This window comes from Podarcis liolepis, assembly GCF_965112155.1.
Source record: "Podarcis liolepis genome assembly, chromosome: 5".
Taxonomy (NCBI): Eukaryota; Metazoa; Chordata; class Lepidosauria; order Squamata; family Lacertidae; genus Podarcis; species Podarcis liolepis.
Window position 1 is genome coordinate 84,046,998 of NC_139556.1, and position 26,352 is coordinate 84,073,349.

The following is a 26,352-nucleotide window of genomic DNA, read 5'->3' on the forward strand; positions in this document are numbered from 1 at the left end:
TTAAAATAAACTTAACTTTATTCTTGTTTCTGCAAAACAGCACACATGTTCAGATCTCTTAAATCTTCAAGACACGTCTTTGTGACAGAAACAATGTAACTTGCTTTTTTTTTTACATGCAGTGTCTCACACAGTCTGCATAAAAGAAGCAATTTCCTGATATTGCATGTAATTTTGCAAACACTGAGTGTTATTTACATTTAACACTTAAAATCGCCTCCAGCAGTTGTAGAGTTGCGCATTGCTGCAAGAAGCACATCTAGCAGATATGCAAGCTTGCCCTGTGTGGCATTCATATTTCATTTAGATAAAAGTATAACATTGACACATTTAAAAGGCAAAAAGAAAACTCAGCCCAAGGGCAGCTTACTTTTTGCTTTCTAAAAAGGAAATCTCAGTACTGAATCTTCCATATAAATGCTTTTAGAGCCTTTGCAGCTATTTGGATATTGCTTCTACTTCTAGAATAGCACGAGCACATGCTTTATTTACTTTGTGTGAAAAGTAACAGAATAGGACGCAGTTCTGTATTTGGCATTCAGCAAAGTGAACGCCATGCTGCAAGGCAAAACAACAACAAAACCTTCACCGTAAACAACAGGTACAGCTCGGAGTCTGTTTCCTGCAAAATGTCAAGATTTTTAAAAACATATATATTGCAATGGCTGCTCCCCTCAAACCCAGATACACTTTCCTGCCCTGACAGAACTATATTTGAGATACAGGCTCTTGATTATTTCATGTTTGGGACCCAGAAGGAGCTTTACTTGAGGGGAAAACACTTCTGCTCCCGTAAGTCAGCCCTCCACCCCATTTCTGCCATGTTCTGCCTCCACTGGCAGCCACCTGCAATACATCCATCACTTTCGTGGAGGGTCCCTCACAGGACCAGCTTTTTTGGGAGGTGGGGGAGCAAAAGGGCTGCTATAGGAGGAAGGGGAGAGAATACCCCTCTGTGTAGGCAGATTTCTGCTTAGCCTTCGCCAAACCAGGTGTGTGTTTCCCAATTTTGCCCTTCTCTACTCAGAATACATAAGCTGAAAGTCTCCCCTTTAAATTCAGGTGTAAAGTCCTATATAAAGAGCTACTTTATATGTGCCATCAGGGAGGAACTGGGGTTGGGGAAGCATCACAAGAGAAAAAGTTATTGAACTTTTATAAAAGCATCGTTTTCAAAAGAAAAAGCCTTAAACGTTGTAATTGCAAGAGTTCTTCTCTTACCCCTAAAAAAAAATATTCACAGATTCCTTCTTGCTAGATAGGAAAACACTCAAGTTATGAGGTGTGCAAGACAGGTGAGTGAACCACATGCAAACCTGACCCAACAGTGGTCCCCAAAAGGTGATAATGAATCAGGTTCACTAGGCATTTAAGATGTGTCACATAGGAATGCAATCCATACAGAGGTTCTTAGCAAAGCAACATATTACAAGTGGAAGTTGTCACCAACATCCCAAACCTATGCATGTCTACTTGGAAGTAAGTTGCGTTTGATGGGTCTTACTCCCAGGTAAGCTTGGATAGGATTGCAGCTTTAAACAGAATAGACGTTGGTCCAATGAGAGAGAGCCAGCTGGTATTTAGGGCAATGACAGCCTGGCTTGGTTAAGAGAAGGCGGAATCTGCATGCACATCAACCCACATGTTCAAAATTGCTTCCAAAACAAATACAGTCAAAGAAAGAGGAAGACTGTGGTGTTTGTTTTTTCCACTGCATGCAAAGAACTGCTCACTGGTGCTGGTGGGATCACTCCATAAGTGAAGCAGTACTTTCGGGTTGACTTCCAAATATCTGCGAGAAGAACTCAAAAGCCAAGCGGATGTGGATGGGGATGAAGACGTAAGCCGTGTAGACCACCATGGCAACCACCGTAATTGTGATGGTGTGAAACATGGATTGTTCCCAGGGCTCCAGGACATAGCTGCAGGTGATCAGGAGATACTGGTAATACAGCCAGTAGATGTAATCCTTCATGCGCTTCAGATCCATCGCTGGCTCAGGCTGGCTTCAGGAAAGCGGATCTGTGAGAGAAAACAGGAGAGGATAGATGCAGAGGATAGGGGAAAACCTTGCAGCAGGGAATCTGCAAGACTAGAATTACCAGTGCTCTTTGCAAGGCAAATGGGTTGCTACCCTTATTTGCAGAATGGCTTAAAAATAACCTGGGGTGCTGGGTTTTTATTTCACAGCTGCCCATTAATCCCCATCATCAGATGTGTGTTAATACACAGGAAGACCAGTGAAAGGCTGAATATATGTTTGGGTGCAGGAGGTTGTCTACAAGTGACTATCCTAGGGGTAGCCAAGATTATGTCCTCCAGGTGTTATGGAGAACAGCTCCCAGCATCCCTGCCTGCTGGCTTGAGGCTTATGAGAGTTGCTTTTGTTTCCCCCCAGCCTTAGGTTTAAAAACAATACAAAATGAACACTTATCTTAAAAAGCATTTCTTTTTGCCGTTTTTATGATATGTTTCTACGCTGCCTTGAGACGTATATAAAAGGTGATTCATAAATATAGCCATCATTATCATCTGAGGGATTTAGCACTCTACATCCTAGAGAGTATTTGCAGATGTCCAGATTGCTGAGCTCACACAGCCCAAGGTGTCACAGGAGTGCATTTGTCAGTAGTCATACAGTTCAAAATTCAGGCAGGTAGCTGTGTTGGTCTGATGCAGTCTCAATATATAAAAAAAAAATAAAAAATTGTCCAGTAGCATGTTAGAGACCAACTAAGTTTGTTCTTGGTATAAGCTTTCATGTGCATGCACACTTCTTCAGATACATATAGGTGAAACTCGAAAAATTAGAATATTGTGGAAAAGTTCATTTATTTCAGTAATTCAACTTGAAAGGTGAAACTAATATATGAGATAGACTCATGACATGCAAAGCGAGATATGTCAAGCCTTCATTTGTGTTATAATTGTGATGATTATGGCGTACAGCTGATGAAAACCCCAAATTAACAATATCAGAAAATTAGAATATTAAATGAAATCAGCAAAACAAGGATTGCAAAGATCTTTCACTAATGGGGCCCTCCTGCTGTCGCTGCACCGTTGGCGCGCAATTTCCATTCTTATCCAGGTGCAAAGTTCTTAACCTGGAGCAACCACTTCCTGGTTAGCAGAGTTTGTAACCCGAAGCGTCTGTAACCCGAGGCAGGGTTGGTATTCAGCTAAGTTTAACTCAGCACAAACCTATTGAAATTAATTGACCTATTCCCCCCCCCCTCCATGGGTGTACTCTATGAGTAAAAATAGGTCATCCTAAGTATTTATCCCTGAGTGCTCCAAATCTCAACTCAAGCCATATTGCCCAATAAGTGCAATGTCACAATCCCAGAGCGTCAATCCAACAACACCCCAAGAACTTGCAGGATTCAAATGCTCAAAACAACCTTATTAACTCTGAGCTAATCCTTTGTTGTCAGCATCCGAACAGAAGCCAAGAGAGCTGGTGGCAGCGTCCCTGAAAGAAGGCTTGAGTGCCAGCATTATGAATGTAAAAAGCATCCAAATTATCAGATTGCACCAGAAACGCCTTAAGCTACTTTGAATCCCTTTGAAAAATGGAGGGGGTGTGGTCATCCAAATAAATCATGTATTGTACCAAGTAACTGGAGATCAGAGTAATCTTCGTCGCACACGTTACTTCGGGTTCCTTGCTGTCTGGAACAGTTAACCAAGTTTGAGGGCATGACAATTGGAGGGCGGCCATGTGCCTTGACTTTGCAAAGGGCATTCCTCTATCTGGAGGGCTGTTACCAAAAGAGCTGTGTGAACATTCAGCACTGCAGGCCAAATTCTATGGAACTCCCTTCCAGTCAGGGTGCAACAGTCTCCCAATTCCATGGGCCACACTGGGCTCACTGTTAAAAAGTACTCATGGGAAGTGCGACAAAATATTGCTGGGTCTCTTCACTTCCTTGCAGGAGAATCATAGAATCCCAGAATCATACGGTCTCCGCTATCCATTAAGGGAGACCAGAACCAGAAGTGTGTTTAAGCTTTTGAGCCCACCAAAACTCTTAATCAGGCTGAATTTTAACAAAACAGAAGCGTGGATGGGATGGGGAGAAAAAGCTGTCTTGGTACTGAGGCCATAATGTCTGCGTTGGCCAAACATTTATCTCTGTTGCACAGGAGGGGCATGGCTACAGGGGCCATAACTATGAGGGTTGTCGTAAAAGAGCACCTGCACTTCAGAATTTGCCACTGCATCACAGCCTTGGAGCAAAACATTATAAGGAGAATCTGAAAAATGGCTTTGGCTCCTTTCACCCAAAACCAGATTTTCCAGCTTATCTGTTGCATACCGCTGCTCAGATCAGTTTGATCTACTAAGTGAAAGATTGAGGGCTTCTTCCTGAAGGGGAGGCTCACATCTTGCTTACTGCCTGTATCTTTAGAGAAATATTTCTATTCCTGGTCAATTCCCATTTAATTATTGGGGCCTGAGTGGCAAGCTACACATAATACTAACTAAAAATATGGGTAACTAAAAGGATAACTAAAAATATCAAATCAACGCAGCTCTGTCGCGGATGGAGAATAGGAACAGGTTGCATTAGGATGGTGCCACAAGAAGAGTTAATGTTTTCCTGATGGCAACACCCACCCAAACAGTTTATGGTCCTGCTTATGGCATCTGCATTGTGCCCGATTCCCCTGGCCAAAAAAGCAGGCTTTGGTGGGTCAGCACTTCTGATCACGGGTTGATAGGATTAACTCTAGTGTCACAATGCCCCAACCTAATTTATCCTGCCCTTCCTTTATAAGGCTTAACAAAACAGCCAGAGAGTGGATCACTAGTCTCTGTACTGCGTAGAGTTTTGGCTCGTTGTGTTGGAACGAAGCAACTTGAGGCAGGAGACACACTTACTTGTGCTTGCTCTCTTATTTGATTTTAGCTCTCTTCGCCACATCTTGACAGTTTTGGAAAATCCCAGGTACCAGTCAAGTATCTCACCTTATGCACAAGAAGTGGAAAGGAGCGCCCCGCTCCCAGGGTTATCACACCAACAATCCATCTTCTACCGTTCTCTGTTAAGTTTTGTCAGATTACAGCAACCGAGAACCAGAGAATTGTGGAGCTGGAAACGAGGGTCATCTAGTCCAACCCCCTGCAATGCAGAAATCTCAGCTAAAGCATTCATGGCAGATGACCATTCAAATTCGTCTTAAAAGTCTCCAAGGAAGGAGAGTCCACCACCTTTGATGGGTGTCTGTTCCAACGTCATACAGCTCTTACTGTCAGAAAGTTCTTCCTGGTGTTTAGTAGGAATCAGATGAAGTCATTGGTTTGAGTCCTTCCCTCCAGAGCAGGAGAAAACAAGCTTGCTCCATCCTCTACCTGCAACTACAGTGGTACCTCGAGTTAAGAACTTAATTTGTTCTGGAGGTCTGTTCTTAACCTGAAACTGTTCTCAACCTGAGGTACCACTTTGGCTAATGGGGCCTCCTGCTGCTGCTGCGCCACCGCTGTGCGATTTCTGTTCTCATCCTGAGGTAAAGTTCTTAACCCGAGGTACTATTTCTGGGTTAGCGGAGTCTGTAACCTGAAGCGTCTGCAACCCGAGGCACCACTGTACTCATTTTCATTTTTTTGAACTGACACTCAGAAGAATCTTAGCACCACTGGAAGTAATAATTACCAGAGCGTACTTGACCAGGCTGGTCTAGTCACTTGCAACAAGGTAGGCAGACCATAAAAACACAAATTCTTCCTCCCTCTCTCTCTCTCTCCCTCCCCCACCCCCATTCTCTTCTTCTTCTTCTGTCAAGCCACACGTAGCTGACGGAGGGATGTATGTATGTATGTATGTGCAGGCTAGTAAAAAACAAAACTGGAAAAACAAAGCTAGCAACTTTTATGAGTTTACAGTGTGTGCAGTAGTAGTAGTAGTAGTAGTAGTAGTAGTAGTAGAAGAAGAAGAAGAAGTTGTTGTTGTTTGGATTTGATATCCCGCTTTATCACTACCCGGAGGAGTCTCCAAGCGGCTAACATTCTCCTTTCCCTTCCTCCCCCACAACAAACACTCTGTGAGGTGAGTGGGGCTGAGAGACTTCAGAGAAGTGTGACTGGCCCAAGGTCACCCAGCATGTGGGGGAGCAGGAAAGCGAACCCGGTTCCCCAGATTACGAGACTACCGCTCTTAACCACTACACCACACTGGCTCGAGGCATTGCTTGAGACATCAATCTGAGCTGTGAAAGCACACTCGATAAATTATCAATGGACATAAGAAAATAGTCCCTGCAGAGGACTGAGTTCACAGGCAACCAGACCTGCAAATGTGCAGCAGTAACCAATTGTATACAATAAAGGATGCCTGTCTCAAGTAACATCATGAACCGACTCTCCAGTTGCTGCTTTCCAGCTCTTTGTTGTTGTTTTTGAAACCTTTAAAGCAATGAATTTATATGAACACGTGCTTTAAAAAAAGGTAGGGGTAGAAGTAGAAAATGACACTGAGATCTGCATCTTAAATCACTGCCACATCTATCTATCCAATGCAAAGCATGGGGGAGCGGATATCCACAGAATCATAGTTGGAAGGGACCCCAAGGGTCATCTAGTCTAACCCCCCAATGCAGGAATCCTGCCCACAGTTGTCCCTACGTGGGCTTGAACCACTAACTTTCTGGTTAACAGCCGGATGCACTGACTCATTGCTCTCAACACTTTTTTTGTTTTTTTATGGGAACACAACCTTATTTGCAAGACTTGTTTAGCTATTATTTTAGGATATACCATAGAGAAACCCAACCGTACTGGGTTTATTAACAACATACACACACTGAATATCATAGGAAATGGTCAGGGATAATGGGAGCTGTAGTCCAACAACATCTGGAGAGCTACACATTGGTCATCCCTGTTCTGTAAGTGTTAACTTCTTTTGCCACAGGATAAGCATATTTGCAGAAGCTTTCCATTTTAGACTATGCTTTCCATACACAACAACAAAACAAAGGAATCGGGGTTTAAAACAAACCAGGATCACAGGTTGCAGGCTGTATATCTTCTGCATGCCTTTAATACTGGAGAGGTCACATGTGTGATGCCTCAGAGTGGTCCACACTCAAGGAAAAAAAAAGCATTTGAGCATCTTTGGACTCATAGCAGCCAACTCCTAATAAAATATTTGAGGGGGCTGCCCCCTCCAAGTTGATGGGCATTGCCATTCAGATGATGTGTGTGAGAGCCACATCCTGTGACTGATTATGTAGGATGGGGCTTACCTGCCCCCCCCCATATTTTATCCAAGTTGGCACCCATTTGGAATGCTTCCCCATGCGTCTTCTTTGCAATCTCATCCTCTCTCTATCTGCCCTCAATGTGGCTCTTGGGCTGCCATTGGCTCAGGACGACTCAATCCATCATTCATTACAGTGGTGCCCCGCAAGACGAATGCCTTGCAAGACGGAAAACCCGCTAGACGAAAGGGTTTTCCATTTTTGAGCTGCTTCGCAAGACGAATTTCCCTATGGGCTTGCTTCGCAAGACGAAAACGTCTTGCGAGTGTTCCAATTTTTTTCCGCTCCCCCCCCCTTTCTAAGCCGCTAAGCCACTAATAGCCTTTTAGCCGCTAAGCCGCTAAGCCTTTAATAGCCGCTAATCCGCTAAACCGCTAATAGCGCTAATAGGGTTGCTTCGCAAGACGAAAAAAATGCTATACGAAGAGACTCGCGGAACGGATTAATTTCGTCTTGCGAGGCACCACTGTATATGGGCAGAGACTCATTCAAACAAAACAGACAAAGAATAAAAACATGATAATTAAAACATCCATTCACGGTGCTCATATCGACAAGGCTGCAGATCTGACCCCCATATGGGGCAGCTGCCTATTCCTGCAATGCAGGGGGCTGGACTAGATGAACCTCAGGGTCCCTTCCAACTCTGCAATTCTATAATGTAATGCAGAGGATAAAGACATGAGCTGCAAACTGCAGTCAAAACGATAGTGGCTTAGGAGAATTCAAGTCAGATGCTAAGGTCCCCGCCACAGAGGCAAACAGAAATAGTTTCTCACTTCTTGTTGAGGTCAAGGTGTGAGATTTTTTGGGGGGTGGGAGGGGAGAGAATCTGTGCAAATCAGCTTGATATCAAGGTTTTCAGAATATTCCACCCCTAAACAAAACGGGACTTCTAAAATGCCCCCATAAAAAAATCAAAAGCAAAAATTGAACGCACGTCAAGTTTGAAGAAGCGTTCTGCAAAACTCAAAATTTAGCTTTCCGCTTTATGGGTTTTAGGTCATTCCGATAAAGGCACTAGGATACTGTTTCCTGTATACTCAGGCAAAGCAAACTTTACTCCATGAGTGATTACAGTTGTGGTGTCATGCCCGTGCTATTTCATGGGGCACTCCTGTGCATCTTGGATTAGAAACAGTAGTAGGTGGTGCACATTGCAACTGGGAGGGCAGAGAGGCAAGCAGTAGGTGGAGACAGAGACAGAGAGAGCCTGGCTGGCTGTAAGTAAAGATGGCAGGTAGCTGGGGGAGGCTGAGGGCAGACTGAGGTCGGTGGGGCAATGTCCCATTTGCCCTGAGAGTCTAGTCTCCACTGCTAGCGGGTCTCGCTGTGTTCAATGTTCAGTGTTCCTCTATGGAAAAAACTTTGTAAACACTGGCCAGTTGGGGAAGTGGTCTAATTACAGCCACATTAAAACACACACACAGCTCCTCTTGCATTAAGAATTGGCACAGTTCAAGAATTCCGTCATTTTACCATCCCGTTATGTGCAAGAATGGAAATTTACAATCTCTTTATTACATTTTACACCAAACCTTTCTTCTGTGTGTTATACCTTGGGTTCCTTAGATAGTCCTCCCTACATGGGAACCAACCAGACCTTCTTAGCTTCAGCAAGACTGTTGCATTATATGGACTCAGGAAAAAAGTCCTGGGGTATTATGTGGTTGGACAGCTAGAGGCAGTAGTGGCAAGGTTTAACAAAACTGTAGGGCAGAAAGTGGAGCAGATAAATCACTGGGCTAACCTGAAGCAAGAAAGGCCAGCCTGGATTGAGTGGCTCATCGGCTGTCCAACCATTTATTCTCCTTAGCTGAGGTTCTCCCCAACTCCAGCCCAAAGCAAAGGGGTGGGTGGGATTGCAGCCTTACGAGTCCTCTCCCATTTCTTGGGGAAGAGATGTTTCAACTACCTTGTTCCTGGGTTTTGTGAAACACATTAGGCTGGGTAGTTTATAAGCAATTAAGAACTCACGTGAAGCTTTTTGTTCTATAACATCAAGGCATCAACCCACAAGATGCAACAACAATTTTAAAATAATTCCCCCCCCCTAAAGAACAACACACCACCTTTATCCCCGAAGGACAGTTTTGTGGCTGTCAAAAGCTCATGTCCAGAGCAGTGTTTTGAAGCTTGACCAAGCAAGAGAGTGCTTGCCTCACCGATTATACTTTTTTAAAAGGATGCAGTCCATACATAAATAGTGCTTTACCAGTACTATCCTATGCCTAACTTGGAAGTCAGTCCACAAGAAAAATTCCCAAATCCAGAGTCAGGCAATACCTTTATGAAGACCAACGATAATGTCACAAAATATTTATTTATTGCATTTATATCTCACCCTTTCCCCAAGGAGCTCACAGTGGCATATCTGGTTCCCTCCCTCTCCATTTTATCTTCACAACAACCCTGTAAAGTAGGTTAGGCTGAGAGACTGTGGGTGCCCCAAGGTTGTATCTGCTCATATCTGAGCAGAGATCTGAACCACTCTGATCACCACACCACTCTGACTCTAGCAATGTGGGGAAGTTTTCTAGTTCTCCAGAATGCTTCACCAGATGGGCTGGCAAAGCTGGCTTGATGTTGCTGCCACAAGCCCCTGCGCTGGGTCATAAGATGGAGTAAAAGAAGAGATAAGCAGACCTGTAGCATAATCCTAACCACGTCTACTCAAAAGTAAGCAGGACTAATTCCCAGGTAATTGCAGGTAAGAGTGCTGTCTTAGGATCCTCTCTGATACCACTTATTTTGGAGAAAGCCACACCCAGCTCAGCAAGGGTTGTGATGACATGGTTACTTCTTTGTAAGCATACATAGGTTTGCACCATAAATCTCACTGTGTCTATTGTAATATATTTCTGGAATAATCCGGGGTGTGTGGGTGTGTGTTGCCAGTGCTTTTCTTCTAGAAAAAATGGTGCCCGTACTCAGCATGAAGTTGTTATAGTACGTGCCACACTTTTAACCAGTGCTTTTCTTCTAGAAAAAACGGTGCTGGTACAGCTTTTGTACCCCCAGAAGAAAGCACTGTATGTTGCTTAATAGTAATAATAATTTAAATAGAAAAAAAGAGAAAGAACTCACCACAGTGCTTCAAAAGTTAGGCGAAGGATGCTCCAAACTTCTTTACTGACTGGACTCTTCACTGCACAGAGAGATTAGAGAACCGAGTAAGGAATTTCTCCACCTACTCTCTGGGCTGCTATCCACCCACTTTGACTGCTAACCCAGTTCCAGAACAAGTAACTGACAGCGCAAACACACACACAGGACTTGGTCCACCTTCCTAGGAAGCAGCTTCTCAGCGTGCGAATTCTCCTTTGCCACTACTGGCCGAGAGCCAAGCAGCACCCCTCCCCAGCAGCCAACACAACCAACAAAAATGCACCACCTATACCGTTGGGTGTGTGGGTGTTACCCTGAGCACATGGAGCCACTGTTGATGCTTCCACCGTACTGCAGCTTCAGTTCATATATTGGGAAAAGGCTGTTTCCTCCTCTATGGCCAGGGATATTTGAAGGAGGGCATCACATCGGCAGGGGTAAGGTGGGAGGGAGAGAGACGTGTGTCTACGAAACTAGGAGAAGGAAAAACACCAGGAAGGTTGCAGGCGTTTAAAGAGAGAGATAGAGAGAGGGGAGAGAGAGAAGCCTTTTCATTTTGCTTTCAGCAGGTTCTTTCCCCCCACCTTTTCTTTGGGGGGGGGGACGCTGTTGGATGCGCCAAACCACAACACCCAAAGGCAGAAGAAGTAAAAGCTGCCAAGATCGCTCCCTCCGTCCCCCAGCCTTTATTATAATAAAACAGTTAAGCACCTTAAACGGCTTAACGCCCTTCTTATGGCACGAGCTGTTCATTTGGGCTCCACAGCAACTAAGGGCATGGTAAAAGCGTGGTTAAAGTTGTTGCTTTCTTAAAATAAAAAAAAGGTGCCCCAGGAGTATTTCCTGGCATTGCTACGACAGATAATAATCATAACCATCCTATTAAGATCATCCCCAGCGCTGCTGGCGTGGGGCTGCCCAGCCTCCAACCGCCTCGCTCGGGAAGGGAAGCCGCATCCCCGCCGCAGCCCGGAGGAGAGGAAGGGAAAAGGGAAGGGCCAGCTCGCTACGTCGTCCCCAGGCCGTCCTTGCTGCGTGTTGCATAGCGAGGAGGAAAAAGAGAGACGGCAGCATGGCAAGAGCTCCGAGCAGGGAGGACACAAGCGCAAAGGCAGCGCCGCGCTCGGAGGAGGGGAAGGAGGCCGTTACCGCAGTGGCGCATGGCGACGGAGGCGAGGCGAGGCGGGCTTCCTTCCCCGGAGACACGAGAGCATCCCTCCCTCGACCCGCCGCCGCCTACCTCTAAAGTCTCTTCTGCTCCATGCCGAAGGAGGGCATCCCCAGCGCTCGCCTCCGGCCGCAGGGTCGTCGCCTCGATTCGAGGGAGCGCGGCGTCTGGGCGGCGTCTGGCACACGGGCGCGGTGGCGACGCTTTCCAGCTTCCTTCGACAGGAGAAAGCCGCCCGGGGCGGAATCTTGCGCTGTGTTAATTCCGAGCACCCCGGTCATTACGCTATGAATGGAATAACAAGCAGCCATCCTTAAAATAAAAAGGGGGGGGGGCACCTGTGGCCCCTCCAGGAGTTCTCGGACTTCTCAATCCCTGCCAGCCAGGCCAGTGCTGGCGGATGATGGGAGATGTAGTCCAGCAATAGGTAAAGGTAAAGGACCCCTGGACTGTTAAGTCCAGTCAAAGACGACTATGGGGTTGCAGTGCTCATCTCGCTTTCAGGCTGAGGGAGCCGGCCTTTGTCCACAGACAGCTTTCCGGGTCATGTGGCCAGCAGGACTAAACCGCTTCTGGTGCAACAGAACACTGTGACGGAAACTAGAGTGCATGGAAATGCTGTTTACCTTCCCGCCACAGCGGTACCTATTTATCTACTCACACTGGTGTGTTTTCAAACTACTAGGTTGGCAGTGTTGATTTAAAGCAGAGTCCCGTGCCCAGCGGAAGGATGAGGAGTACGTGCTGCATACTCTATATTGCTTTATTTATAGTTCAAAGCTGGTATATTACAGAAAGACATCTTGCCTCTGCGGGAGCAGAAACTGCATCCTCTCTCCTCAACAGCTCGGAGAGAATCACAGTGAAAAACAGGAAACCAGTGTACGTCACATCCAGCTTCCCTTTCCCGTGAGAAACTCCAACAGTACAGACTGTGGAATGTAAACACCTGTCTCGTGACAAGCCCTTTCGCTGCACAGTGAAGGAAAGCAGAAACCAACATCCTCCCCCTTTCTGTGAACATCACTGGGCAGCGTGTTCGTACAATATCAGTACAAACCCAACTTCTGCACATAGGTACAGTGTTGATCCCTTGATACAATCTTGGACAATACATCAGCAGGAATTTCATTACCTGGCATATAGGACACCGTTACGAGTCCCTTCTGAATACATTCCCTAGCATGCTGCAACTTTAATTGCAAGTGCTTCGTGCTTTGCTTACAACCTTCAGACTTCAGCAAAGCCAAACATGCTTTGTTGTCCTGGTAAACCTGGATTGGACATTTGACAGGAATTTTCATATCTTTGCACAATTGTACTAACCATTCACAATCCTTTAGTGAATAAGACAGTGCATTCAGTTCAGCTTCACAAGTACTTAAGCTAACTGTTGTTTGCTTCTTGCATGACCAATCAAACAGACCCTGATTGTACATGTAGCAAACTCCAGACGTACTTTTCCTGTCTGTAGCGTCACTTCCAAAACTTGCATCTGCAAATATCTCAAGACCACCAGACTTCTGATTGTTAAGTCTCAGTCTGTAATGCATAGTGCCTTTCAAATACCGCGCTATGCGTTTCAGAGCTTTCCAATCCTTGACACTAGGATTGTTGACTTGTCTGCTTAGCAAATTACAGCTAACAGCAATGTCTGGTCTTGAACATCTGGCAATGAAGTTTAGCTTGCCTAGCACACTTCTGTACAGTGTAGTGTCAGAAAATGCTTCTTCAGTGTCATCTACCTGATAACCTGTTGTCATCGGTGTGTCTACAGGGTTAGCATCCATCAGATTTAGTTTACTTAACACATCAGCAATTTTCCGTGACTGGTGTACTAGAATGTTACCATCTTGATTTCTCTCTATTTCCAGAGATAGGTAGTTGTTTACCTCACCAAGATCTTTCATGTCAAAGTGCTCTTTCAGTTGAGTAGGGCGTTATTGTACATTGCGACATCTTTCCAAAAGAATAATAAATCATCAACATAAAACAAACAGTACAGTTTCTTTTGCCCCTCCTCTTTGACAAATACACATGGATCAGCTTTCCCTTGCTGAAAACCTAGAGAAAACAATACTTCAGTGAGTTTTGTGTGCCAACACCGTGCACTTTGTTTGAGACCATAAAGGGATTTCTTCAGAGCACAAACAAATCCCTGTTTTACCTGTACGCCATCAGGTGGAAGCATATAAAGTGATTCATCTAGAGATCCGTACAGAAAAGCTGTATTAATATCATGGTGACTAATGTGTAGATTTTCCTCTGCAGCTAGCTTGAGCATAAGCCTAATGCTCTCATATCTCACTGTGGGTGAGTAGGTCTCATGATAGTCTTCACCTGGTACCTGTGCAAAACCTCTGGCTACCAATCTGGCTTTGTGTCTGACTATCTTGCCATTTTGATCTGTCTTCGCTTTGAAGACCCATTTGCTTCCAAGCAGTTTCATTCCTGGAACTACTGGAACTAGCTCCCATGTTTTGTTCCTTTCTAAGGAATCAAGCTCAGCCTTCATGGCATTTAACCATGGCTCAGCTTCCTTTGAATCCAAACCCTGGATTTCTTGGAAACTTGAAGGTTCAAATACCTTCTTGGAGCTTTTAACAGTTGTTACTGCTATCGTAGCAAATTCATCAGCAAATCTCTTTGGAGGTTTGCCTTTTGTGGCTCTTTGTGACCTACGAATTAGCCTTAAGTCTTCAACACTCTCCTCTTCCTTCTTAGGAGAAAAACGACCTATTGTGAACAATGGTTCCTCCAATTCTTGATCAGAGCTTTCAGAGGGTCGCATAGAGGCTTTCGCACTCTTGAAATCCTCTGAATCACCCGATTCAGTTTCAGATTCAGACTCAGAACCTTCATCAGTGGGTTGTTGTGGTTGCTTTTGACTATCCTCAGTCTCATCACCGTCATCAGGATAACATTGGAAAATTCCCACATTCTCCCCCCACTTTGCATTGTACTCAACACTTCTCGTGAGCTTAATTGTCTTAGAGTCAGTCATCATTATTCTGTAAGACCCTTTCTGATAACCTAGAAAGATACCATGCAATCCACGCTTGTCTAACTTGGAGTTTTGTGGTGAGTGAACCCACATGTCAGAACCAAAAATCTTCATGTGTTTGATGTATGGCTTCTTGCCAAACAACTTCTCATAGGGGGTACAACCAATCGCTGAAGATAACCTGCGATTATAACTGTAAACAAAACACGAGAGAGCTTCGGCCCAATAACTCTCTGGTAGATTGGCATCATGCAACAAGGTTTTTAACCCTTGAAGCAATGTCTGATTTGCCCGTTCCGCAAGTCCATTCTGCCATGGCGAGCGAGGACTAGACAAATCGTGTTGAATTCCTTTCTCAGTCAGAAAAGCTTCAAACTGCTGAGAAGTGAATTCTCCCCCGCGATCACTGAAAAGAGTCTTTATCTTCTTACCATGCACATTTTCCAACCAAGCACAGAATTCCTTGAACCTAGGAAAAGCCTCTGATTTCTGCTTGAGATTGTGCACAAAAATATATCTAGAAAATGCATCAATGAGAACCATGAAGTACCTATTTCCACCCAAAGAGGGCGCTAGTGGTCCAACCAAATCAGCATGAACAACCTGGTATGGTTCTGTAGCTTGCCTACTAGACACCTTACCTTTCGCAGCCATTTTCACCTTGTTTGCTGCGCATGCTTTGCACTTCATGTGGTACCTGCAGGATTTAATAGTCATACCTTCAACCAAGGCAGGCATTTTAGATACTGCCTCAAAATGCAAATGACCAAATTTTCGGTGAAAATCATGAATACATTCTGCATGCAAACTTTTGTTAGAACCTGCAATGCAACAAGTGTCATCCTTTTCAACATCATCATAATACAAAACAAACAAACGATCAACATATTCAGCATGCAATACATAATCATTTTTCTTTGTGATGATGCACTTCTTGTTCTTGAAGGACACGTCAATGTTCCGCTCATTCAGCTGTCCAACGCTGAGCAGATTATGTTTGGCGTCTGGCACGTAAAGCACATTCTGTATCGATAAGTCCAAACTGTGAAGAACAACAGTTCCGTAGTCTTTACTGGGAATAGTGTGGTCATCCGCCTGGTGAATCGCACCTTCCTGCGGTGTAAAAGACACAAACAGTCTCTTATCATTGCACATGTGGTGAGTTGCCGCTGAATCAACAACGAAGAAAGATCTAGAGGTCTTCTGGACCTCTGCAACCTTTGGAGTGAAGCGTGAAACCATAGCCTTGTGCTGCGTTGTCCTAGACACCGGACCTTTGCCTTTGCCTCGGCCTTTTCCACGCGATGAGCTTTCGCTGCGCTGCTCTGTCTTGGCCCTGGGATATCTGCATTCCCTCTTCATATGGCCTAGACGTTCACACGTGTAGCATTTCACTGCCTTCAAAGCTTTGGTGCCATCTGGTGGTTCCACTGCACTATGGGACGACGTCTGTGAAGACTCCCCCTTGCCCATGCAGCTAGCACCCCGGCGATCTGCTTCATTTTGAATCACGGCAGTAACATAGTCCACTGTCAGCTGAGCGGTTGGCTGCACAGCAATCTGGGTTGCAACAGACTCCCAACCTGAACCCAAAAATTGTAGTATCATGAAAGAATACACAGCCTCTGGAAAGTTGAGTCCTCTCTGTTGCAGCTCATGTCTCAGATTTTGCATCTCCATCAGATGTAAACGCACATCTCCACCTTCAGCAAGAGCCATATTATGCAGCTTGTTAAAGTAAAACATAGTAGATCCAGCTTCTGTCCTTAAGTGAGCCTCTCTCAAAGCGTCCCAAATTTCTCTGGCTGAGGTCTTATCACGCAATAGACAGAGCTCTTCTGGGGATACTATCAATGTAAGAGTTCCCCTTGCTTTGGAATCTTTAGCTTCCCATGCATCTGTAACTGGAACTGGGGGGGTGTCTGTAATCACCTCAAACAAACCCTCTTTCCGCAGAATTGCCTCTGCATACAGAACCCAGTTGTGGTAGTTTTTCTTGTTGAGCTTAGGAATCCCACAAGCATCCTGAAGGGCCATCATGACTCTGGCATTAGCCTTCAGCGTCATATATGCTGCTTTAAATCTTGCTGCGTCACTGCTGCAGCTGCTTTATTCCAAAAGCGCACTTAAAAGTTACTTTCGATTTCCCCAGCATAGTGACTTGTGCCTGGGAGCCTTTTGCCTGTTCCCGGCAAAACGGCTTTAAAAGTTCAAAGACCAGCCATAAAGCCATAAAGCCATTAACTAGAAGCTGGCAGGCTGCCCGGAGCAGTAGCACATACCTCATCAATCACTTTTACGCGCAGAGCAGATTCCGTTCCGATCTGTCCCTCTGCATTCCGATCCTTTGCCGGCACTCCGATTCGACTTCTGGGCCCATAACCACGTGTTGATTTAAAGCAGAGTCCCGTGCCCAGCGGAAGGATGAGGAGTACGTGCTGCATACTCTATATTGCTTTATTTATAGTTCAAAGCTGGTATATTACAGAAAGACATCTTGCCTCTGCGGGAACAGAAACTGCATCCTCTCTCCTCAACAGCTCGGAGAGAATCACAGTGAAAAACAGGAAACCAGTGTACGTCACATCCAGCTTCCCTTTCCCGTGAGAAACTCCAACAGTACAGACTGTGGAATGTAAACACCTGTCTCGTGACAAGCCCTTTCGCTGCACAGTGAAGGAAAGCAGAAACCAACAGGCAGAAGCTGGGACAGCAACAGAAGCTCAAACCATCGACCTTTGGCAAGCCCAAGAGGCTCAGTGCTTTAGACCACACTGCCACCCACGTCCCAGTCCAGCAATAGCTGGTAGGCCAAAGGCTGCTCCCACTCCTCACCCTCGAAAAAAGGCCCGCTCCCACCAACCACCTTGGAGACACCTGTATGAAAGAGAACTGCAAACTCCTTCACACCACACACTGTGTCTTCAAAGCACCTTTGAAACCCTTTCTTTCCCTCAAAGAATTCTGGGCCTTGAAGTTTATCCCTTGCAGAGTTAGAATTCCCACCTCCTGTCAACAAACGGCAGTGCCCAGAATTCTTTGAGGGAAGGAACATGCTCCCAATGCGGTTGGAAAGGGCCACATTCACCCCGTGAATGGGGTGTTCATATTATTATTATTTTATTATTTTTGGGCCGGTGGCTGTGACCTGCATTGAAATGAAGGTAGAAAGGGAGAAATGGGTGGCAGGGACTGATCAAGGAGGTGAGTGGGCTGCTATTGCCATACCAGTGCTGTCACAGGTCATGGGGTACAATACATGTCTTGCCTTGGGCACTGGCAACCCACGCTACACCACTGTCCAACTGGCATGAAAGAGGAGCTTCTTAGCAGCTGTATGCTCCAAAGTAAAGCATTTAATTGCACAGGGTGAGGATACCATGTGCTTCAATTTCATAAGAATTGTCTGCATGTTCTGTCACAGAGAATGGAACTTCCTAGAAAACACAGGTGTGTATTATCCCATTTGCACTTGCAGGCCTGTAGTGACAAACCTCCCATCCCTTTCTTTGTTAACTGAAGAACCAGATGGCACCTATTTAAGGAACCTGGAGGTGACCCAGGGACACTCACCAGCCACTCCTTTTTATGTTAAGATCACTGTGCTGCAAACTTTATAATGCTGGACATCTCTTTGAGGATTTAACTGAGGCTGCTTTTTCACTTTTGAACTTGTTTCATGGTGATCTTTTATGTTGCAGATGATGGGACAGTGCAGCAGGCTGATGTACTGTGGATCACAAAAGGTTAGAACTTGACAGTTGGAGGCTGTTAGATGTCTCAACAGTTACAGCTCCTGATTCTTGCTGTTAACTGTCCTTTCCTGTATACATAAAAACCAACCCTCCTAGTGTCCTCAGAGCCAATCAGGTGTGTTATGTGAACAACCTCAGACTTTTAGGAAAGGTGGGGTATATGGCTGCAGCACTACATATGCTTACTTGGGAGCCAGTCCTACGATGGAGCTTGCTTCTGGGTTGTTGTTTAGTCATTTAGTCGTGTCCGACTCTTCGTGACCCCATGGACCAGAGCACGCCAGGCACTCTTGTCTTCCACTGTCTCCCACAGTTTGGTCAAACTCATGCTTCGAGAACACTGTCCAACCATCTCGTCCTCTGTTGTCCCCTTCTCCTTGTGCCCAAATCTTTCCCAACATCAGGGTCTTTTCCAGGGAGCCTTCTCTTCTCACGAGGTGGCCAAAGTATTGGAGTCTCAGCTTCACGATCTGTCCTTCCAGTGAGCACTCAGGGCTGATTTCCTTAAGAATGGATAGGTTTGATCTTCTTGCAGTCCATGAGACTCTCAAGAGTCTCCTCCAGCACCATAATTCAAAAGCATCAATTCTTTGGCGATCAGCCTTCTTTATGGTCCAGCTCTCACTTCCATACATCACTACTGGGAAAACCATAGCTTTAACTATACGGACCTGTACTAATTCACACTGATAGCTGGTTAAAAAACAATGTGGTCTAGGTCTGCCATCATCCCACACATTGGTTTTGTTCCCATGTAATTGTAAGATAAACCATAATAACCTAAAAAGAGCTGGCTGGATCAGGCCAGTGTCTCATCTAGTCCAGCATTCTCTTCTTACTGTGGCCAACTAGAGTCTGCCAGCGTGACTTGAGTCAAGAGCATTGTCCCCTCCTGTGGTTTTTAGTAACTGATATTCCAAAGCATACTGCCTCCGACCTTGTGGGTAGGCATAGCCATCTCAGGTAGCAGCCATTGGTAGCTGTATCTTCTTTGAATTTGCCCGGTTCTCCATCGAAGTTGGTGGTAATTGAAGTAAGAAAGCCTGTTGAAGGGAGGGAAGAAAGTCAATGCTCAGCAGAGTGTGGGGAAAGAATGTGGGTAAACGACTGTTAAATTTCACTGTATTTTGTTTGTCTGTATTAAAGGAAAAACCAATAAAAAGCATTTACAAAAAAAGAAGTTGGTGGCTATCGCTGCCTTCTGTGGGGCCAACTTCCATAGTGCTGTGTGAAGACCATGGCTTACTTAGAGTGAATGTGCTGGCTTAAAGGGAGGAGATTGCAGCTGCTTTGCTCATTCCCAGTCCTTTTAGCTCAGTGTGGCATGGAAGTCAGGGATGGCCCATCCTGTTTTGCCACCCGAGGCAAATTGCGAATGTACTGCTCCCTGTCCTCCTCCCCAAATGCCCCGGTCTTGCCAAACCGGGCCGGAGAAGATGAGCGGTGGTGCTGTTCTCAGGCACACCACCTCTCACCAAACTCGGCAAGAGCTGTGGCATTCCACAAGGTGTTGCTGCTTGTTGGAATGTCTCCCTTTTGCTGGTGAGACGGGCATTCCGGCAGTGGTAGGGAGTGTGGGGGACCACCTCTTGTACTTCTGCCACCTGAGGCAGGTGCTTCACCACGCCTCATTGGTGGGCCGGCTCTGATGGCAGTTAAACCAAGGTTTGGTTTAGCATGCCACTCAAACCTGGAGTAGTGGTCATGCACTGTTTTCCTTAACTGCACAAGGTGTGTTCTTGGTTACTAATAAATGCTAATGAATAGCACTTAACCGTGATCCTAGGTTCGGATGACACACTCAGGCTCACCTCAGCATTGCCCTGAGCCCAAAGGAAAGTGGCAGAGCAAAACAGGTGTGAGCTCCTCTCTGGGTGTCTCTTTACATTCTTTCTTTACACATTCCCTCTTTACACTTTGAGTAACTCTCCTTTCCTCATTATGTGTAAAGCAGTTCCAAGAAGACTCTTGGAAGCCACAAATAAAAACATCTTGCCTTAAAAACAATTAAATGGGAAATGGGAGTGTCACAGCAATTCCTTAACAAATGAGATCACAGTTTTTTGACAGAAGACTGACGACCTGGAGCTAGTTCAAATGAGTCAGAATTGTAACCCTTTGCTAGGCTTGCAAAAAGAAGAGTCATATTTGCAATAATGATACCTTCAAAGGACTAAGATTAATGGGTCTTATATAAAGCCTAGTGAACGCTGAATAAAAGTTGCTCTAATGCTATTAAATGGCAATGGCCCCAATGATGCAGAGGGATGTAATTTTTCTACAAATCCATCACAAGGAAGTGTAATTAATAGATGCCATGTTCTGACATTAACTTAATCCATAGTTTAGTGCTGTGTGGGTGAGCCTCATATTGTTTTATTGTGTTACAAAAGGCAGGTATTATATTGTTTTGGCTTGCAAAGGCTTACTACTTCTCTGACAATTTACAGAAGGAAATGGTGATATTAAACTCTTGTTGTATATTTAAATAAGTAAGGGTGCAATCCAAACCCTGTTTACACTGTACTGTGTGTGTGTTTGAATTGAGCGAAGGTATTGGATGCTCAGATCCATCACTATTGCTCAGAATTAAAGTATAGTCCCATCTTTAAACTGATTTACAGTGGTACCTCAGGTTAAGTATTTACGTAATTCGTTCTGGAGGTCAGTTCTTAACCTGAAACTGTTCTTAACCTGAAGCACCACTTTAGCTAATGGGGCCTCCTGCTGCCACCGCACCGCCAGAGCCCGATTTCTGTTCTTATCCTGAAGCAAAGTTCTTAACCTGAAGCAGTATTTCTGGGTTATAGGAGTGTGTAACCTGAAGCATATGTAACCTGAAGCGTATGTAACCTGAGGTACCACTGCATGTAAGAGGGCAATGTTAGCTGGGTTGACCTGCAGTTGAAGGAGATTGCCTGCTTGTTGTTCTAGGAGCTGATCAAGACATTTAAGACACATCTTTTTTTTGGTATGAACAAGTAAAACACCTTTCCACATTAATCCAGAAAAACAACTGTGACCTGGCCATCAGGCATTTGGAAAATTTTGCCCTAGCTCTGTTATGTTTTCTGAATTCTGTTCTGTTCCATTTGTACTACTTTTAGAAAGGTTAGGTAGGGACATGTCAGGCACTGGGCAGAGGAGGAATGGTGGAGACCACCTCCCCAGCCTGACCCTTCCAGAGAAGAAGAAGACAGTTCAGAATTACAACAGGGGTTTGAGGGAGGTCACAGCTCAGAGGAAAATGAGGGAAAAATACACCCAACTCTCTTTTTCAGGACATCATAGTACCATTTCCTCTACATTTCTAGATGTTGAGGTGGTAAAACAGGATGGATGCTTACTTGTGAAACCTTTCAGAAAACCCACTGATTGTAATTCTTTATTGCATTATTCCTCCTTCCATCCCAGGCATCTTAAGGATAACTTACTGTACGGCCAACTATTGAGAATTAAGAGGAATTCCTCATTACAGAATGATTTTTTTAAGTAGAGCTGATGGCCTGTCCAATTCTTTACTTTCCAGATGATATCCTAACTGAGTGATTAATTTGGCGAAAAAAAGATCCTTAGCTAAGGATTGCTCATCACTTTTTTCCCTAACGCCACAAACATCGGCCAGTACACGGATCACGGGATCCTTAGAATTTACCACGTATTCAGATAGGATCATTAGGATCATAAGAAAACACTGGCATATCTTGTGGAATGTCCAAGGCTGTTCTGATTTTCCACTTATTGGCCTTAGAAAAACTCGGTCAATTAAAGGCATATTGGTCCATTCTGACCTTACATTGGCACATTCTCCCACTAGTTCCAGCCTGTTGGGTCATCATAAATGGGGTAGATGTGTATCTTGTCCTTTTGTTTTACAGACAAAAGAGATCTATGATGCTCACTCTAGCTTTAGATTTACCACCCGTCATTTCAGTACGTGTCAGACCAAAGATGGTATTAGGGATACCTAATAAGATGCCCTTGCAATCCGCTTTACATTGGATTGACCACATGAGCTGTCGGTGTCTGTGATCCCACATTCGGAATCAAGTCATGGAGGCACCTTCAGTTGAGCACTTTGTAAAAGACCATCATGCACATACAAACCTACTTTACACAGTCCTGTGGGTTAATCAGAGAAAATTTGGGATGAGGAGAGATCACGTCAAATTACTACAAATTACTACTAACCAACAAGAAACTAAATTGATTTACCTATTTAAATCCCTGCACCCGGGGGTTTGAACACTGAATTAGATTTTAATTGTTTTATTTAAGTTTTCAGACAAGATGGCTACTGTTTGTGTTCTCTATGCTAGATTTTGGATACTGTATCTTTAAATTTCCTGAAATTGTAGGTGAATCAGTGCACCTGTGGGTTGCCTTTATAACGCTACTTGGATTCTGCCAACAGTATCGGCTTACTACACTTTTAAGTGATTGCTGACCCATGGCTATTTGATGTACCCGCAGGGACAATTTATTTGGTATGTATTTATTATTGGTTGTTTATATGCAGGTCAGTCATTTCGATTTCTGTATTACTTGAATATAATGGATTTCATTTCATATTATTGCCAGCTGATGAAGAATTATCATTGAAACAGTTCATTATCCCGGAAGAACTGTTCTGTCTGCTGCTGTGCTCGGAGTACCATATTTCTATGTTCGGAGCACCTATCACCACACATTTGCAGGATGTTGACTGTGGAAAGGCATTTTTGCCTCCATCTTAGTGTTCTTTGATAGTGACTGACCACACCTACCATTTCTGTTTATTTGACTCCTATTATTTGTGATTACATGTCTTCTGTTTATGAATTGTGAAACAGTATAATGTTATAAATATTTTGTGAGTGCATTATTAACCACGTGTTGCTTGTGGTTGTTCAGAGCCATTGGCCCAATTGACTGCAGGAACACGATCTGGCCTGCGATAGGCTAGTTGACCAGGGAGGTCTAGGGCCCACCCGCAAATCCACCTGCTCAAAAGGGGGTAAACAGACTACTCATACAGATTCACTCATGTTCCAACAAGCACAGATATCTCACATGAAGACTCCTTGCCCTTAAACTTGCAGATCTTGTGTTATGTACTGAAGTTCTCACCCTGGGCCAGCAGGGGGATACTGTAGATAGTTATGCAAATAAGGGATCGAAAGTGACGTTCAGTGATTGGGTAGTTTTAGAAAATTGTTACAGTTACATTGTACTGGAGCTCTATATAAGCAGGCTGACTCAACCCTTCAGTTCAGTTCAGTTCAGTTCAGTTCTGGCCTGTGAATAAACAAGAGCTGTTTGAAGAATCGCTGTGTCATCTGATATGTTCACCCACAACTTAACATCTTGCATAAGCAATAACAAGATATGGAAAGATGTGCAATGCATGTGTTGCTTAAATATGACCCAGAAGTTTGTGTCCACTACTTCCATAAAACCACACTTTCCTTCAGTGGTTGGGAGAAACACCGAAAGTGGGGACAACCCCGGGATGGTGGACACAATTTCCCCCCTGAAAGTTTCTAGTTAATCTGGTGAGTCAATCAACATATAGTGCACATCATGCCCCAAACTGGCCAGCGAACCAATATTCATCGGATTGCAATTGAGGTTTGATTTTGCTCAGTAGCAGCTCAGTAGAATGGAGTATAAAACTTGCACAGTAAAAAACAACAAAAAAATGGTTGTATTTTGAATTCTCATTTTTGTACATTATGTTGCGAACTGCCTTGCCTATATTTGAGGCTTCCACCATGCTTCTGGCTGTAAAGTTCACCAGTTGCCTGAGAGTTTGTTCTGTTTTGAAATTGGCATGTGTTTGAACCTTTTAGTGCATTCCCTAGTTTTTCCCCCCAGAGATTGTTCTCTTGGCTATAACCTGAAGCATTATCTCAGGGCCACCCACAGATGGCTACAATCTATGTATGCTGAAGGTTTAACACAGATAAATGTAAGATAGCATGCAGGTGTATATGTGTACCTGAGAAGAGACCACACCCTTTTCCAGGCTGTAATCTGCACTTCCAGTAAACCTGAGGGGGTAAATACATCTGGCATACATTTACTACCACGGTAATGGATTCACAGGATTAGCAGATTGTCCTCTAGTAACATAAATGAGGAACGCAAGCACGAGAACTGTACCAGAATATTGTGTGTGTTTGTGTGTTGAAAGAGGAAAAGAATATTTCCATAATCTCTGAGTATGTTAAAAAAAACCCTTTCCTCCAAGCAGCCAATCAGGACATTCTTCTTCTTGTACTTGTAAATGAGAATCTTGCAGTTTTATTCAGAAACAGGCACTTCCACTTGCTGTTCTTGGTCAGTGTGGCAGCAGCGGCCACATTGGGAAGGATTCTGCTCCAAGGTTATTTAGGCAGAACTGTCATTTACCCAAAAGTATGGAGCTCCTTTCTTACCTTAGAGGGGGGTGGGAAGGAAAAACACACACGCATGTCAGAAAAGCGAAAACCAGAAAGAAAATATTTGGTCCAGAAAACATAGTAATAATGGCCATGAAAAACAACATTGGCTGGGGTGGAATATTCCTTTGGTCAGGTGTGGCTGAGTTCTGTGTTTGTGGTCACTGCTGCAGGCTGAAAGCTAGAAATATATTTTTCTGCATCCACAAACCCCTTTAGTAGTAAAGGGGTAAAGCTAGTGCCAGAAGGCAGTGATTGCCCCTTGCAGCACGGACCAAGAATCTCTGATTCTCCATTCCATCTTAGTGTATTCCCCTTGAACACACAAAGTACAGATGGAAGACGGAGAAATCCAATGGTAATTAACCCCATGACAGCCCGGCTGTTTCCTGGGGTGTGGCCACTGTCGCATCCTGACAGCTTCTAGAAGCCACAGTTGAGAGCTGAGTGCAGGGTGGGGACCAAAGGTGGACAAACTACCCCAGAAGGAGCAGGTGTCCTCCGCCAGAGGTACTACCCCTCCAGTTAACACCCCATACATCTCAAGCTACAGGTAACCCACATCTTACGCAGGGGTTATGTTCTGGGGATAGTGTGTTTATGCAAAAATGTGTATGCTTGCACGCCACCCCCTTGGAACCACCCCGTGCGAGCAGTCTTACCTTCCAAAGTCAGTGCACCAAATGGACCTTACTCCCACAAACAAGGCAAACAGCTTTTAAGCAAAGCAGAGAGCTGAAAAGCTCCTTCTGTGCTGGGAAACCCCTGCACAAAAGAGCTTTTAAGCTGTCTGCCTTCTGCGCATTCGACTTGTGCAATTTCAACCAGCTGGCCTTTAGCAGTTGAGATCACGCATGTGAAATGCACATAAGTTGTGAGTTAACTGCACAATGAAAAGCCAAAGCAGACAAACTGTTATGTATTGAAGTTCTCACCCTGGCCACCAGGAGTATTGTGTATGTAGTTTTCACTCAGGTCCACGTCAGTTATTTTAGGCGGGAAACCCTGGGTTGTTGTTGCTACAATGTTGACAGCCGGCTTGTCTATAAAAGCAGGCCGGCTGAGCTGTTTGCTGTTCAGTTCTGGCCTCAGAATAAAGAAGAGCTGTTTGAAGAATTGCTGTGTCGTCTGATATGTTCGCCCACAACCTAACACAAACAAACAAAAGTGTTTGTTTTGTGAGAGCAGTGTCCACTCCCACCTTAACCCCATCCCCTGGGAGATGGTGTGTCACTTCAATTCTTGCTGCCTTCAGGGTTTCCTCAAACGTTGGCATTAGAAGAATGACATTTCCAAATACCTGTGAAAGTATTTGAAGCAAAACAAAAATCAAGGGAACAGCTGTAGCCAACAAAACAAGAATGAGGAAAAGTGCAGAGAACGATAATCAACAAACAGTACAAGTATTTCTTTTACCGGTGCCTGAGGGTTTTGCCCACAGCGCTAGGGAAGGCTCATATATTCCTTACAGCTGTGGGTCTATTCATGTGTAATGGCCAGGTCTAGTGATGTCTGTAGCAGTGTTGGCTCCCTTCAACTTGCCTCAAGGACTGTTGAGCCCCCTCATGGTTTCATCTCTCATTGGGCCTCGGGTTTATTTACAGCTGCTTAACAGTTTTGGTCACCCTT

The 26,352-nt window shown here is 44.7% G+C and overlaps 2 protein-coding genes across 9 annotated transcripts in view; one reads left to right on the forward strand and one right to left on the reverse strand.

The window, feature by feature from the left end:
• Window positions 1-18,134, reverse strand: SPTSSB (serine palmitoyltransferase small subunit B). Of its 6 annotated transcripts, XR_014526459.1 has the most exons (4): window positions 18,120-18,134; window positions 11,615-11,795; window positions 10,354-10,414; window positions 1-2,022 (listed from the first exon to the last, which is right to left on the reverse strand). XR_014526459.1 is itself a non-coding variant. In XM_083504651.1 (3 exons), exon 3 carries the CDS (start codon window positions 1,988-1,990, stop codon window positions 1,748-1,750), a length of 243 nt encoding a protein of 80 aa, XP_083360777.1. In that variant the 5' UTR covers window positions 1,991-2,022; window positions 10,354-10,414; window positions 11,615-11,734; the 3' UTR covers window positions 1-1,747. The 6 variants fall into 6 exon arrangements, 4 of the variants coding, with proteins under 4 accessions (XP_083360777.1, XP_083360778.1, XP_083360779.1 ...); XR_014526460.1 differs by lacking the exons at window positions 11,615-11,795; window positions 18,120-18,134 and adding an exon at window positions 11,086-11,215; XM_083504651.1 differs by lacking the exon at window positions 18,120-18,134 and having other exon boundaries at window positions 11,615-11,734.
• LOC310707256 (uncharacterized protein) overlaps window positions 17,628-26,352 on the forward strand; it is a 25,673-nt gene continuing 16,948 nt past the window's right edge. The window contains exon 1 of one of the 3 annotated variants that reach the window (XM_083504246.1): window positions 17,628-17,750. In XM_083504246.1, the coding sequence (XP_083360372.1) occupies window positions 17,642-17,750 (109 nt within the window). In that variant the 5' untranslated portion in view covers window positions 17,628-17,641. Of the gene's footprint in view, window positions 17,751-17,932; window positions 17,997-26,352 lie in introns of those variants that run through there. The other 2 variants (XM_083504247.1, XM_083504248.1) reach the window with 2 other exon arrangements.

Excerpts from the sequence above, each read along its gene's own strand:
- SPTSSB (XM_083504651.1), bottom strand. The coding sequence starts at position 1,990 with ATGGATCTGAAGCGCATGAAGGATTACATCTACTGGCTGTATTACCAG.